This window comes from Lithobates pipiens, unplaced genomic scaffold (assembly GCF_037356315.1).
Source record: "Lithobates pipiens isolate NorthernLeopardFrog02 unplaced genomic scaffold, aLitPip1_a1.2 Scaffold_19, whole genome shotgun sequence".
NCBI lineage: Eukaryota > Metazoa > Chordata > Amphibia > Anura > Ranidae > Lithobates > Lithobates pipiens.
Genome location: NW_027507764.1, coordinates 26,950,977 through 26,963,390, shown reverse-complemented (window position 1 = coordinate 26,963,390; position 12,414 = coordinate 26,950,977). Strand labels below are relative to the sequence as shown.

The 12,414-nt window shown below is 46.3% G+C and overlaps 1 protein-coding gene across 5 annotated transcripts in view; it reads right to left on the bottom strand.

Annotated features, from left to right (window-relative positions):
• Positions 1–12,414, bottom strand: part of LOC143995854 (NACHT, LRR and PYD domains-containing protein 3-like) — a 180,914-nt gene that overhangs the window by 111,372 nt on the left and 57,128 nt on the right. For all 5 annotated transcript variants that reach the window (XM_077490582.1, XM_077490581.1, XM_077490583.1 and 2 more), the window contains exon 6: positions 9,414–11,115. In XM_077490582.1, the coding sequence (XP_077346708.1) occupies positions 9,414–11,115 (1,702 nt within the window). The remainder of the gene's footprint in view (positions 1–9,413; positions 11,116–12,414) is intronic.

Sequence of the window (12,414 nt, the reverse complement as noted above, 5' to 3'; positions counted from 1 at the left end):
TGGTACGGCTCAGGAGGGGGGGCGCTCGCTCGCCCCCCTTTGCCTACTGAAGGATGTGAGCGACCTCCCATGCGGCGGCCGAGCTTCTTGTTCCTCCTTGATGATTGACATATGCCACTGCTGTGGCATTGTCTGATTGGATCCTGATCGGACGCCCTCAAAGTCTTATTGACCATGTGGAGAGACATAGTCTGATCGCTCATAGCTGGAGCACATTGATTGGCAACTTGAATTCCTCCTCTGACCAGAGGTCCTGGGTTGACTGTACTCCCGGTACTCAACCCCAGCAGGTCAAGCTGGCATCTGAATTGGACAGTGATCACAACGGAGGTAGGAATGACTTCCCGGACCGAAGTACAGGGGATCTCAGCCACCATAGCAGGGAGTCCCTGACTGACTGGCTTACCTGAATCTGCCGATCCAGGGATAACGTAGATTTGTCCCATTTCATCAAAATCTCCTTCTGCAAGACTCTGCGCCTAGAGGTGATTCAGTTCGCATTGTGCGCTATCCAAGTATTTCATTCATTCAAGACTCTGGTGTGAAACTGGCCATACGATACTGCCTTGAAGGAGGCCATCACGAGTCCCAGGACTCGCATGCAGAAGCGTAGTAATGACCACCTGCGGTTCATCAACAGTTTCTGCAGAGTCTGCAGCTTGTCTGAAGGGAGAAAAACTCTTGCTTCCATGGAGTCCAGCAGTAAGCCTTGGTACTCCAAGCGCTGAGTTGGTACGATCACCGACTTTTTTAGGTTCAACAGCCACCCAAATTCCTGCAGGGTCTGCATGGTGATAGCCACATCCTCCTCTAATTCTGAGACGGAAGATGCTCTCAGGAGGAGATCGTCTAGGTAGCCTATGATCGCAATCCTGTGTTGTCGCAGCAATGCCAAAATTGGAGCCAATGCCTTGGTAAAGACTCGGGGGGGGGGGGGGGTGATGCAAAGCCAAAAGGGAGAGCCACAATCTGGTAGTTGGCTTCCCCAACTGCAAATCGCAGAAACTTCGGGTGCCGTAGTCTGTCCAAAGACGTCAGGGAGTCCCCTTGATGGAGTGTAGCGACTACTGAGGGAACTTATTCCATTCTGAACCTCTGCACTTTTACAAAGCAATTGAGGGATTTTAGGTCCAAGATTGGATGTACCCCTTCCTTTTTGGAGACTACAAACAGATTGGAGTAGAACCCCTGGAATCGTTCCGGCCCCGGAACAGGTACCATCACCCCGTGACTCAGGAGGTCCCTTACCACCCCCATTAGGGCCTCCCGGTGAGCCGGGAGTGAGCGTATTCTGGAGGGAAAGAATCTGTTTGGTGGCCAAGAGAGGAACTCTATCTTGTAGCCAGAGGAAATCAGTCCGCGGACCCATTGGTTGGACAACCAAGAGGCCCACCGGGCTGCAAACTCCCGAAGGTGACCCCCCACCCATGTTGCGGGCAGGGGCAAACCTTCATGCGGTAGCACTTTTGGTCGCAGGCTTGCGGTTCCAGGGACATTTTTGTCCTTCAGAGGTCATTCTGTCAGGCTGGGGACGTTTAGCCAAAGCGCCGGGCGGATGAAAAAGCTGTTTGAGCGGAAAATGAGGACCCTTGCCTATGGCGTGGCTCCTTAGCCTTCCTGGCCTGTGGGAGTAAGGTACCCTTACCACCTGTGGCATTCTTTTTTTTTTTAAATCAAATAAGTTTTTATTGTAAAGCACTTATGGTACAAACCAAACATAGGAGTAAAGTACAGTCTTACAGTAGCATTGGTTTTTACATCCAAAAGTATACAGAAAATATAGAAATACAAATAGGTTCGGTTTGAAAACTGTTGAGACATGGAAAATATCAATAAAACCAAAAAATAAAGAAGAAAGGAGATAAGGAAAAAGAAAAAAGGAACCAAAAGTAATAACAAAAGTATCGTTCTCTCATAGACCACTCCGCATCAAGAAACAGCCGCATAGGTACCTTACATATATACTACGGCCCACAGCCCAGTACACAGTCCCATTGGTGTCTCCCTACACCCCGTACAATTACCGGATAAGGGAGAGACATAGAGTTAGACCCATCCTGGAAACATGCCCATTTATGTACCTCCATATACCGGTCCTAGGACCTTCAGTTAACCCTGTAAAAGTCTGTCCTGTATAAGTTGGTGGGGAGCTAGTCCCGGGACCTCAAGCCACCCCCCCCACATGGCATTAAATTTGTGCGGTGCGTTTCTGTGTTGGTATGTTATCTTTTCTCTGATCAGCATCTGGTTCACCTGTTCTATCCATTGCTGCCTGGTGGGAACCCTGTGGGTCATCCATAGTCTCGCTATCAATTTTCTAGCTACATATAGTAACCTGATAATGGCTGTATGGGCCGAGGGTGTCAATGATTCCTCATCCAGGGCCCCCAGCAGGCAGACCAACGGACACCGCGGGATACCAACAGAGAACACTGAGGATATAGTGTCAAAAATTCCCGCCCAATATCGTTTTAGTTTCGGGCACCTCCAGAACATGTGCATAAGATCCCCATGGTCCCGCATACATTTAGGGCAAAGGGGAGACCCTCTAACACCCCAACTGTGCAGTTTAACTGGAGTTCTATAGGTCCTATGTAGTAAATATAGGTGGGAGAGCCTATGGGAGGCCGATACCGACACCAACGGAGCGGAGGACAAGCAGAGGTTCCAGGTCTCCGCGTCCATGGGCCCCAGGTCCGCCTCCCACCTCTGCCGACATGGAAGACGTGCCGGGTCCTGCACCGCGTCAAGAAGCATAGCATACCCCCTAGAGATCATGCCTTTACGGTCAATCTGCATAAATATCTCCTTCACCACAGGATGGTCTGTTAGGGAGAGCTGCACACTCCGTGCCTGTGTCTGCAACGCATGACGTAACTGTAAATATTTAAAGAAATCCCTACGAGGGATGTCAAACTCCGCTTGTATTTCCATAAAGGACTTCAGTACCCGTCCACTATACAGTTGCGAGAGATACTGAAGACCACTCCCACTCCAGTTACCAAATCCCTTGAGCTTAAAAAGTTCACCATAATTAGCGTTCCGCCAAATAGGGGTGAGGGCAAAAAAGCCACGTATTCGTAGCAGTTTTTTAACATGAGACCACAGTGTATTCAGCAGTATAACAGTCGGGGAACCCCTGTCCATATGAGGGAAGCCTGCCTCCAATCTAGACAATGCTGTGTCCGAGGCGACCGTGTCAGCCAGTATCCTTCGGATCGGGTCCAATGGGTCATCCAACCCCCACCCACCCATGTGCTGGAGCTGCGAAGCAAAAAAAATACATCCTAGCGTGTGGAAGTGCCAACCCCCCTTCGTCCTTATTATATTGCAAGGTAAGTAAACTAAGTCTGGCCGTCTTTCTACACCATATTAATTCCCTAAACTGAGAGTCAATTTTATCGAACCAACGTTTCGGGATCCAGGTCGGGGAGTTATGACAAATATAGAGCAGCTGCGGGGCCCACACCATTTTAATGAGGTTTACCCTGCCCACCACCGATAACGGTAGTTTACACCAGATCTTACATTTATCTCTGAACTTAAGTAACAATGGCATAAGATTCAGTTTGGCATATTCCGTCACCTCGGGGGATATCTGCACCCCCAGATACTTAAAGGATGTAACCGTCTGAATCATGTTTGCACAAGGGGGTAAGGGAGCCGTTAGAGGGGACAAGGGCATCAGTACAGATTTGTCCCAGTTAATCTTAAAACCTGACAATGTACCAAATAGGGTAATCAGGTTCATGGTGGCCGTAAGGGAGCCCTGGGTGTCCCCCAGGTATATAAGCGTGTCATCAGCGTAGAGCGATACCACATCCATTCCAGTGGGCCTGCAGAAACCCACAATATCCTGAGCCGATCTCATTCTGGCTGCAAGTGGTTCAAGCGCCATGGCAAAGAGCAGGGGCGACAGAGGGCACCCCTGTCTCGTGCCTCTGTGCAGCACGAATGGGTCGGAGAGCTCCGCATTAGCTCTGATTCTAGCCGTAGGCTTGGCATATAACAGTCAGACCCAACTAATAAATGTGCTGCCCAGCCCCATCCGCTCCATCACTTTCCACAGATAAGGCCACTCAACACTATCAAAGGCCTTAGCCGCGTCCAGCGAGAGGATGGCCTGATTACCGGGGTTATCCACAGGAACCTGTAGGTTCAAGAATAAACGGCGAATATTTAGGGCAGTGGAACGTGATGGAATGAATCCTGATTGATCCCTATGGATCAGTTTGTGTATTACCAGAGATAATCTCGTTGCCAAGACCCGAGCTAATAGTTTAACGTCTGTCGTGAGCAAGGAGATTGGCCTATATGCGTCCGGTGATGTTGCTACCTTACCCGGTTTCAGAAGTACAATTATGATTGCTTCATTCATAGAGGCAGGTAGGACCCCCGTCTCTAAGGCGTTGTTAAACACTTTTAAAAGGGTTGGCAAAAGAACCCCAGCATAACGCTTGTATACCTCGGACGGGAGACCATCCGCCCCCGGAGCTTTGTTATTATGAGAGTGTTCCAGTGCAGAAGCCAATTCCTCCTCCGTTAAGGGGGCGTTCAACAGCTCTCCGTCCGACGCAGACAGGCATGGAATATCACACCCATTTAAAAAGTCCCCAATCTCCCCATCACCGGGCTGCACCTTAGAGGAGTACAGGTCTGCATAGAAGGATCGAAATACCCGCAAGATCCCAGGGGTGTCCGAATGGGTCACTCCCTGCGAATCGCACAGTGAGTGAGTCATAGGCGCGGAACCCTGGGTCCTCGCCAGCAGAGCCAGCATATGGCCCGTCGATTCCCCCTCCTCAAAGTGTGTCTGTTGGAGGAAAAACCTTTTATTTTCTGCCAGTTGTAAAGTTACTTGTCTAGACATAGATTGCGCTCCCAACCAAGCCCTCTTAGTGTCCTCCGAGGGGTTGTCAACATAGGCCTGCTCCGACTCTCTAAGTGCTCTACTGACCTCCATTTCCCAAGCTTTAGTGTTCCGTTTTATATCAGTTATAGTAGTGATAAATTGTCCCCTAAGGAAGGCCTTAGTTGCATCCCAGACTACATCTATAGCTGCCGAGCCTAAATTGTCCTGCAGGAAAAGTTTAAGAGCACTTGTAATGGGGTCAGGCTGCGGGAATAATGCAAGCCAAAAGGGGTTAAGCTTCCAACTCCTAGGTGCGTGGTCAGTAGATAGGGACATCTCAATCCACAAAGAAGAGTGGTCGGATATATGTCTAACCCCATAACCAGAATCTCTAATTAGGGGGAGGAGGGCGGAGTTTCCCAGTCCCAGGTCTATTCTGGACAAGCTCCCAAACGCTGGAGAGCAACAGGAATATAAACGGGAGTGGGGGTGGGCTTTCCGCCAGACATCCACCAGCCCGAGTTCAGCTAACAGAGCTGCAAAAGGAGTATCGCCATTAGGGCGTGAGGGGACTACCGGAGGAGTTGGAATCTTATCCCACAGACCGTTGACATAGTTGTTAAAATCACCCATCGCCAACAGGGGTATGCCAGGGAACTGTGCCATAAACCCAGCTAAGCGCCTAAGAATCTCTGCCGAATACGGCGGCGGGATATAAACATTGGCAATAATGCATTGTATAGTAGCAAGCTTACACCGCAAAAAAATGTACCTCCCCCCCGGATCAATAACCTGTTGGGAGCAGGAGAAACGTGCATGCTGTTTAATTAGGATACTCACTCCTCTTGCATAGGCAGAGTATGTGGAATGGTATTGGTGGATATACTGTCTAGAACCCAGGCTAGGAGTACCAGCAGGAGCAAAATGTGTCTCCTGCAGACACACAATGTCAGCCTTCATATCTTTAAGGTGCCTAAGCACCGCCAGCCTCTTCACCGGACTGCCCAGTCCCCTAACATTCCAAGAAAGAAATCTAATCTTAGCCATCAGAAATACAAAACATAAGTGCAAGTAGGAGTAACCATAATAACAGTCGTAAACCACCAGGGAGGAAAAAGGCAATTAACACACATTTATCAGTGACTAGCGACTGGGAAGTCGCATCACCTGAGATGTCCCAAGACTGGAGAGAAAAAAGTCCGACCGGAGCTGTAGCAGCTAGGAAGAGGCGCCCAGATGGGTGCAGACAGGTCGGAAAATAGTCCTTGTCCGTTGCGATCCTGAGAGAGAAAAAATGAATCAAAAAGAAAAAGAAAAGAAAAACAGTTAAACAGCAAAAAACCGTAGCATCTTCTGTATTAAAGCCCATGGGGCTCACACACGGGGAAAATAGCAGAATAATAGGCCCCATCCGAAACTTGGGGGCTGGGGGAAGGCCATGGAAACACCCAGAGAGGACTCTCCCAGATGACAATCGGGGTTTCACATATGCAGACATGTTGTAGTTCTAGTAGGGTTACAGTGGAACCACAAACCTCAGCCTTCTGCCGGTCTTGTAAAAGTGGAAGTCCAGTCAGCCTGTTGAAATGTGCCGTTAGCGTGGAGGAGATCTTTGAAGTTTGGCGGCTTTGAGTGCGTTGTACTCCTGGTCAAGCCACTGTGCTGCCGCCGCGGGGCGATCAAAAAAGTGCGTTGAACCCAGTGCCGTAACTCTGAGTCTGGCTGGATATAGCATTCCATATTGAACGTTAAGGTCCCGAAGGCGTCTCTTAACTTCAAGAAATGTTGCACGCTTTTTCTGGAGCTCTGCTGAAAAATCCGGAAATAGTGAAATCCTGGAATTCTCAATCTCCATCTTGTCCGACAACCCCCGCGCTTTAGAAAGAATGGTGTCTCTGTCTTTATAGTTGAGGAGTTTAAACAAGAAGGGCCTGGGACGATTGCCCGGAGGTAGGGGGCGAGACGGCACCCGGTGGGCACGTTCCACTGCAAAAAGCGGTGACAAGGCTTCTTTACCAAAGGTGGCAAGCAACCAATTTTCAATAAAGTCTACCGGGTTTTTACCCTCAACACGTTCCGGAATCCCCACAGCGCGAATATTATTGCGTCTCATGCGATTTTCCATCTCATCAAGTCGCATAGCGTGCTGTTCAGTAAGATGGCAATTATATTTTAGATCCCTTTGCATGGGGGCCAGGTCATCCTCTACTGTGCTCAGTCTGCCTTCCAATGCAGCTGTTCTCTCCCTGAGCTTTTGCATGTCATGGCGGACAAACGTTATTTCAGCTTTAACCCCTTTAATGTCCTCAGAGAGGGCTGCAATAGAGTGATTACAGGAGGTGACAGCAGTGAATATGTCCCTTAGTGTAGGCTCATTTTCCAGCGCTGGGGAGGGGATGGTCTGTGTTTCAGGCCTAACACTGTCCCTGGGTGTACTCACTGTTTGCCATGCTGCAGACAATCCATCCTCATCCTCCAAGGGAACTGTGTCATCCGCCTCAGGAGAGCCTCCAGGGGTAGCTTGAGGAGAGGGCTGGCCCGCCAGGGCATCCTTGTATGATTTACCGCCATAGAGGAGCTTCTGTGCTGCTTCCTTGTATTGGTCTTTGGCTGCGCGCCGCGCACCGGCGCCATCTTGGCCTGGGGGGTCCGTCAGCCCCTTCCCTCCGGTATGGCGTCTGGACATCACAGCGAGGGTCCCGGGATGTACCGCGGTGGTCCGGGATGCTTCACCTAGCGTGGCAGGAGGTAGGGGCCCCGAAAACGGCGTTTCAGGGCAGACTGGAAGGATGGAATCACGGATGGCCGGCGGAGCTCAAGGTAAGCACGTCTTCCTACATTCGCCGCTAAGCCACGCCCCCCGTGGCATTCTTAATAATGTCATCCAATGAGGCTCCAAAGAGCCGCTCACCAAGGAAGGGTAAATCGGTCAGGGCTTTTTTAGATGCCTGGTCAGCCGACCAGCATTTTAGCAAAATCAGGCACCTCAGCACCACTGCTGACACTGAAGCCCTAGATAACAGAGGGAGGGTATCCAAGGTCGCATCACAAACGTACTTAAGGCCTTGCACTTACTGGTCTGCTAGTTCCACACACACAGGTGAAGCCTGTTGCTCCCCCAATTTGTGGTGCAAAGGTTTTGCCCACTCAGTAAGTGTCTGCGACACAAGTGCGGATGCCAGTACTGGTCGCATTGCTGACCCCACAACCATAAACAAGGAACGGGCCACTGCCTCGTCCGTCCTGTCCGTGGGGTCCATAAAGGCAGGAGTCCCCTCTACCGGGATTGTGGTTACTTTGTTTAACCTGGATACTGGGGGGTCCACGACCGGAGGAGCCAACCACTTTTTTGAGATGGCGGTGTAGTATTATAGTGTATAGTTCATGTATTCTATGATATGAGAGGAAATACTGTTTATCCTCTGTGTGTACTTGTTTGTGTTCCTGTTTCTCAGGATGTAAAGACATGTTCTGATATTCCTCAATGAAACTAAAGTATCCTCTGAATCCTAGAAGCTTCCAGCGCATTATATCAATACTCTGACAACAGTTCTGTTAAGTGTTTTTATGCGTGCCATACTTTTTTGTTTTTTTAGCTCTCACATCCCTGTAGCTACTGTGGACTGCTGCTTTATACTGTATATCAGATGTCATGCATGGCTCCTTGTCCTTAAAGATGTATTTTGCCAAGAAATGCATTGGGCAGAGTCAATGCATGACATCATTGAGCATGCTGTGGCATGAGCAGCAAGACTATTTTTAAATGCATGTAGACAACCGGTCATTGTTTTATTAACTGTATAGGTATTCACAATTTGTATGGCAATATTGGCTCATGGATTCGTGGTTTGTTGTCTGAGTGACTGAGCCTGGCATGGGGAAGACCTTCTGGATTCCTGAGGTCCAGGAGAGAGCTGAGGAGTGCAAGCTGGACTGCTGCTGTGATCCTAAGTGGAGCGACGCCTCTTATAATCTGGAGGTTGATACATTTGATAAAAGGCTAGTTCTGGCAGTGGTGGTTGCCCAGCGTTGATCTTGGACAGAAGTTTCACAGCACCAGACCAATTGAGAATTTATGAACTTTTATGAAGTTTGGTGGGCTTTTTCCATGATATATGCATGATAGTACTTTATACATGGATTTTATGCATTTTATAAAAATTATGAATTAATTTCACTGAAGCACTTTTAGGTTTGGTTTGTAATTGTGGATAATTTATTCCTTTGATGCGTGGTAGTTGTTTTTTGATATGCTCTTGAGCACTTTTTTATTTTAAAGGGACAGTACAGCTTTTTGTGGTATAACGTTTTTGCTATCTGGTATTCAGATATTTAAATTGTATCAGTCTACAGGTTGTAGAGAATTTCCCACAGAGCACAGATTAATACCCATATAGACTTGTAACTACTATGTCCTTGGCAGCACAAACTGTTTACTTTTGTGGCAGTAAAATGGTTAATACATTTTCCAACAAATGTGTTTCAGTATTCCCAATGATTAATCATTTATGCAGAACTCTCAAATTCAAGTTAGATAAATAACTCATATTTCAATTTGTACCTCAATTCCTTGATGCCGTGTAGAGCCGGTAAAAGTTTTCTTACTCCTTCAGCTGAAATTCTGCATTTATTTAGAGACAATTCTTCTATCTTCTCAGAGGATTCAAGGATAAAAGACAACACGGAGCAGTCTATAGGATTGAGGGGAACATCAGACAACTCAAAACGTGTTCTGGACCCTAAGCATTGTAAAGCCAGATCCTTGTTCCGGCTCTCTTTGAGACAGTGGAATATATTTAGAAGGGCCCTCTTCTCTTCTTCGGATGTGTTGGTTTGTCGTTTTTCAATCTTCTCTTTAATCCAGCTGATGACATGTCTGGCAGCCTGAGTGGACAATTCTCCCACATGAGATTTTAACATTGATCTAGTAGAAGAGTCTGAGAGACCGCATAGGAATTGGAGAAATATTTCAGCACGGCCATCTTTGTAAGAGTCACAATTAAGAGATTTCTGTAAATTATCAGGAGAATAATTAATAAAATGAACTAAAGCAGCAAAAAACTCCTGAAGAGTGAGATGTAAGAAGGTGTAATCCAACTCAGGAGGCTGACCAGATTCCATCAAGAAACATGAAGAGAGATGATTGTCATTTCTCACACTGAATGATTCCAGATGACGTTTATCAAATACAAGCATGTGGTTCATGACTCCGTCTTCTGCCATCCAACCAATAGAGGTCAGCAGTTCCCGGGCACCTTCTTCAGTCTGGCTGTTATTGGCCAGAATGTTGGAGACAAACGTCACAAAGAGCTGTGTCACTGTTTTGGGTAATGATGTCATCATCTGATCATTGATTGTAGGTTGGTCTCTGAAGCACATTGATAACACCGTACAGATGATCCAGCAGTATGATGGGATATAACAGTAAGTGTACAGCGTGTCATTCTCGTGCACATACTGAAAAGCCTTTTCTGACAATTCCTCATTTCCAAAGTGTTTTTTAAAGTAGATCAGTCTGTCTCCATAGAGAAATCCCATGATCTCCGCTATTCTCTGGAAAACATCAGTATCTACTGATGTCAGTTTGGTTGGGCGGCTGGTTATCATTATGGAGCAATCCTTAAGCAAACGCTGCCTTACCAAACTGACCACAATCTCACCAAGATTTTCTTTCACTTTAGAATTGGACAGTTTACTTCTTCTGAAATCCATTTGATGAATACTTTCATCTAAGCCATCAAATAGAAACAGAAGTCTCTCCGGGTGTTCTAAAATACTTCCAATCTGATTCTCCAGATATGGATATTGATGAAGAATCATGTCCTCCAAGCTGACCTCTCCCAGTCTATTAAGGTCCCGAAATCTGAAGAAGAAGACAAAAGCGAATCTCTGGTAGTGTTTTCCGGTCACCCAGTCATAGACAAATTTCTGCACCAGTGTGGTCTTTCCTATTCCTGGCACTCCACTCACCATTACTGCATGTGGTACACACTGTGACTTGTGGTTCCGTCGGAACAGCTTGTTCGGGAAAATGTGCTCCAGTCCAGTTTTCATCTTCTTCAAGCATTCCTCATGTTTTGCTCCAGTCTGTTTTAGCTCATTTTGGGGACGTTCCCTGAACTCATCGGTGGAAACAACAATAAGATTAACATAACGCTCATTCAAGTAGAATTCTTGTGGTTCCTTAGTAGTTCCTGGGGGTCTATGTTCCACTAGATTTTCAGTTTTCTTGAGCAGATGTTGTTTGTGCTCATTCTGACTAGCTGTGAAAAAAAATGAAAATGTATTTTTAGAACTATCTTTAGTATGAATATTTAAAATAAAAAGAGACCCTAAACACCAACCTAAAAAAAAAAAATGCAGTCAAAATTACATTTTTGCCTTTCCTGTAAAATCTATTTTTGGAGTAAAACAAAAGCCACAGAGCAGCTTAGTAACCCTTACTATCATCATGGTTATGCACCACTTACAGGTGATTGGACGCTGGCAAGAAAAATACAGGAAGTCCTCTTCCAGATATAACCCCTCCCCTGCTGGAAAGGCTTCAGTTTTGTAGAAAGTGTGACAGTGATAGGCCCTGCTACTTATAGTGTACTTATAGTAAGGTGACCAGATTTTTTTTTTTTTTGTTATCGGCAAATGATAAAACTATTTCATAAGCAAATTTTCCTCCAATGATATATGCAGTGTATGTGCTATGTGTTTATGAAACGATTGTATGCTATATATGTTATTCCTCACTTTTCCTCCATGAGATTAAAAAAAAAAAAGGAGTTCTTAGAATTTTGTGGGATATGACTACCAAATGTTAAGGAGATACGATAGAGAAAAAACTTGGGTCGGCTCCAGACATTTTTTTTTGGGGGGGGGGGGGGGGTTGCTATGGTGGTGCTTGAGGTAAAAGTGAAGGCGCTAATGTGGTGCGCTACCTGTGAGTGTGGCCAGCATGTCAGAAAGTGGAGGTTTATTCATGGCATACAATGGTGATCAGTATGTTCTGGCCTCCATTTACCAATAAAAAGGCAAAAAAATGCAGCTTCCTCTATATAATTCTACAAATGGACTTTTAAGTGCAATGGTAAAATCTATACATGAATATCCAGTGCAAATCAAACAATGTATTGCAATATAGTAGTGATGGTGTCACCTCCTCTGCAAAAATATTTTGAGACATTGCAGAGCTTCAATGTGCAAATAATGGTGAAACCCCTGCATACAATAATAATAATAATAATGATATCAGGGATGCAAATCAACCAGTTTATTAGAACATAGTAGTGATGGTGTCACCCTCTCTGCAAAAGGTAAGAAATATTTCAGAGCTGCAATGTGCAAATAGTGGTGAAACCCCCTATATATAATCATAATAAAATGTACAATTGATGTACATATTTTACATTTTTTATTATGATGATGATTATATTTTCACCACTATTTGCACATTGCAGCTCCCCCTGAGAATACTACCTTGGAGGTTATTTCCCTCGATAGTCCCTAAAATTGTTCTTTAGGACACTTCATTTGCCTCTGAATGTGTCATTGATGTCATCATGCACCATGAC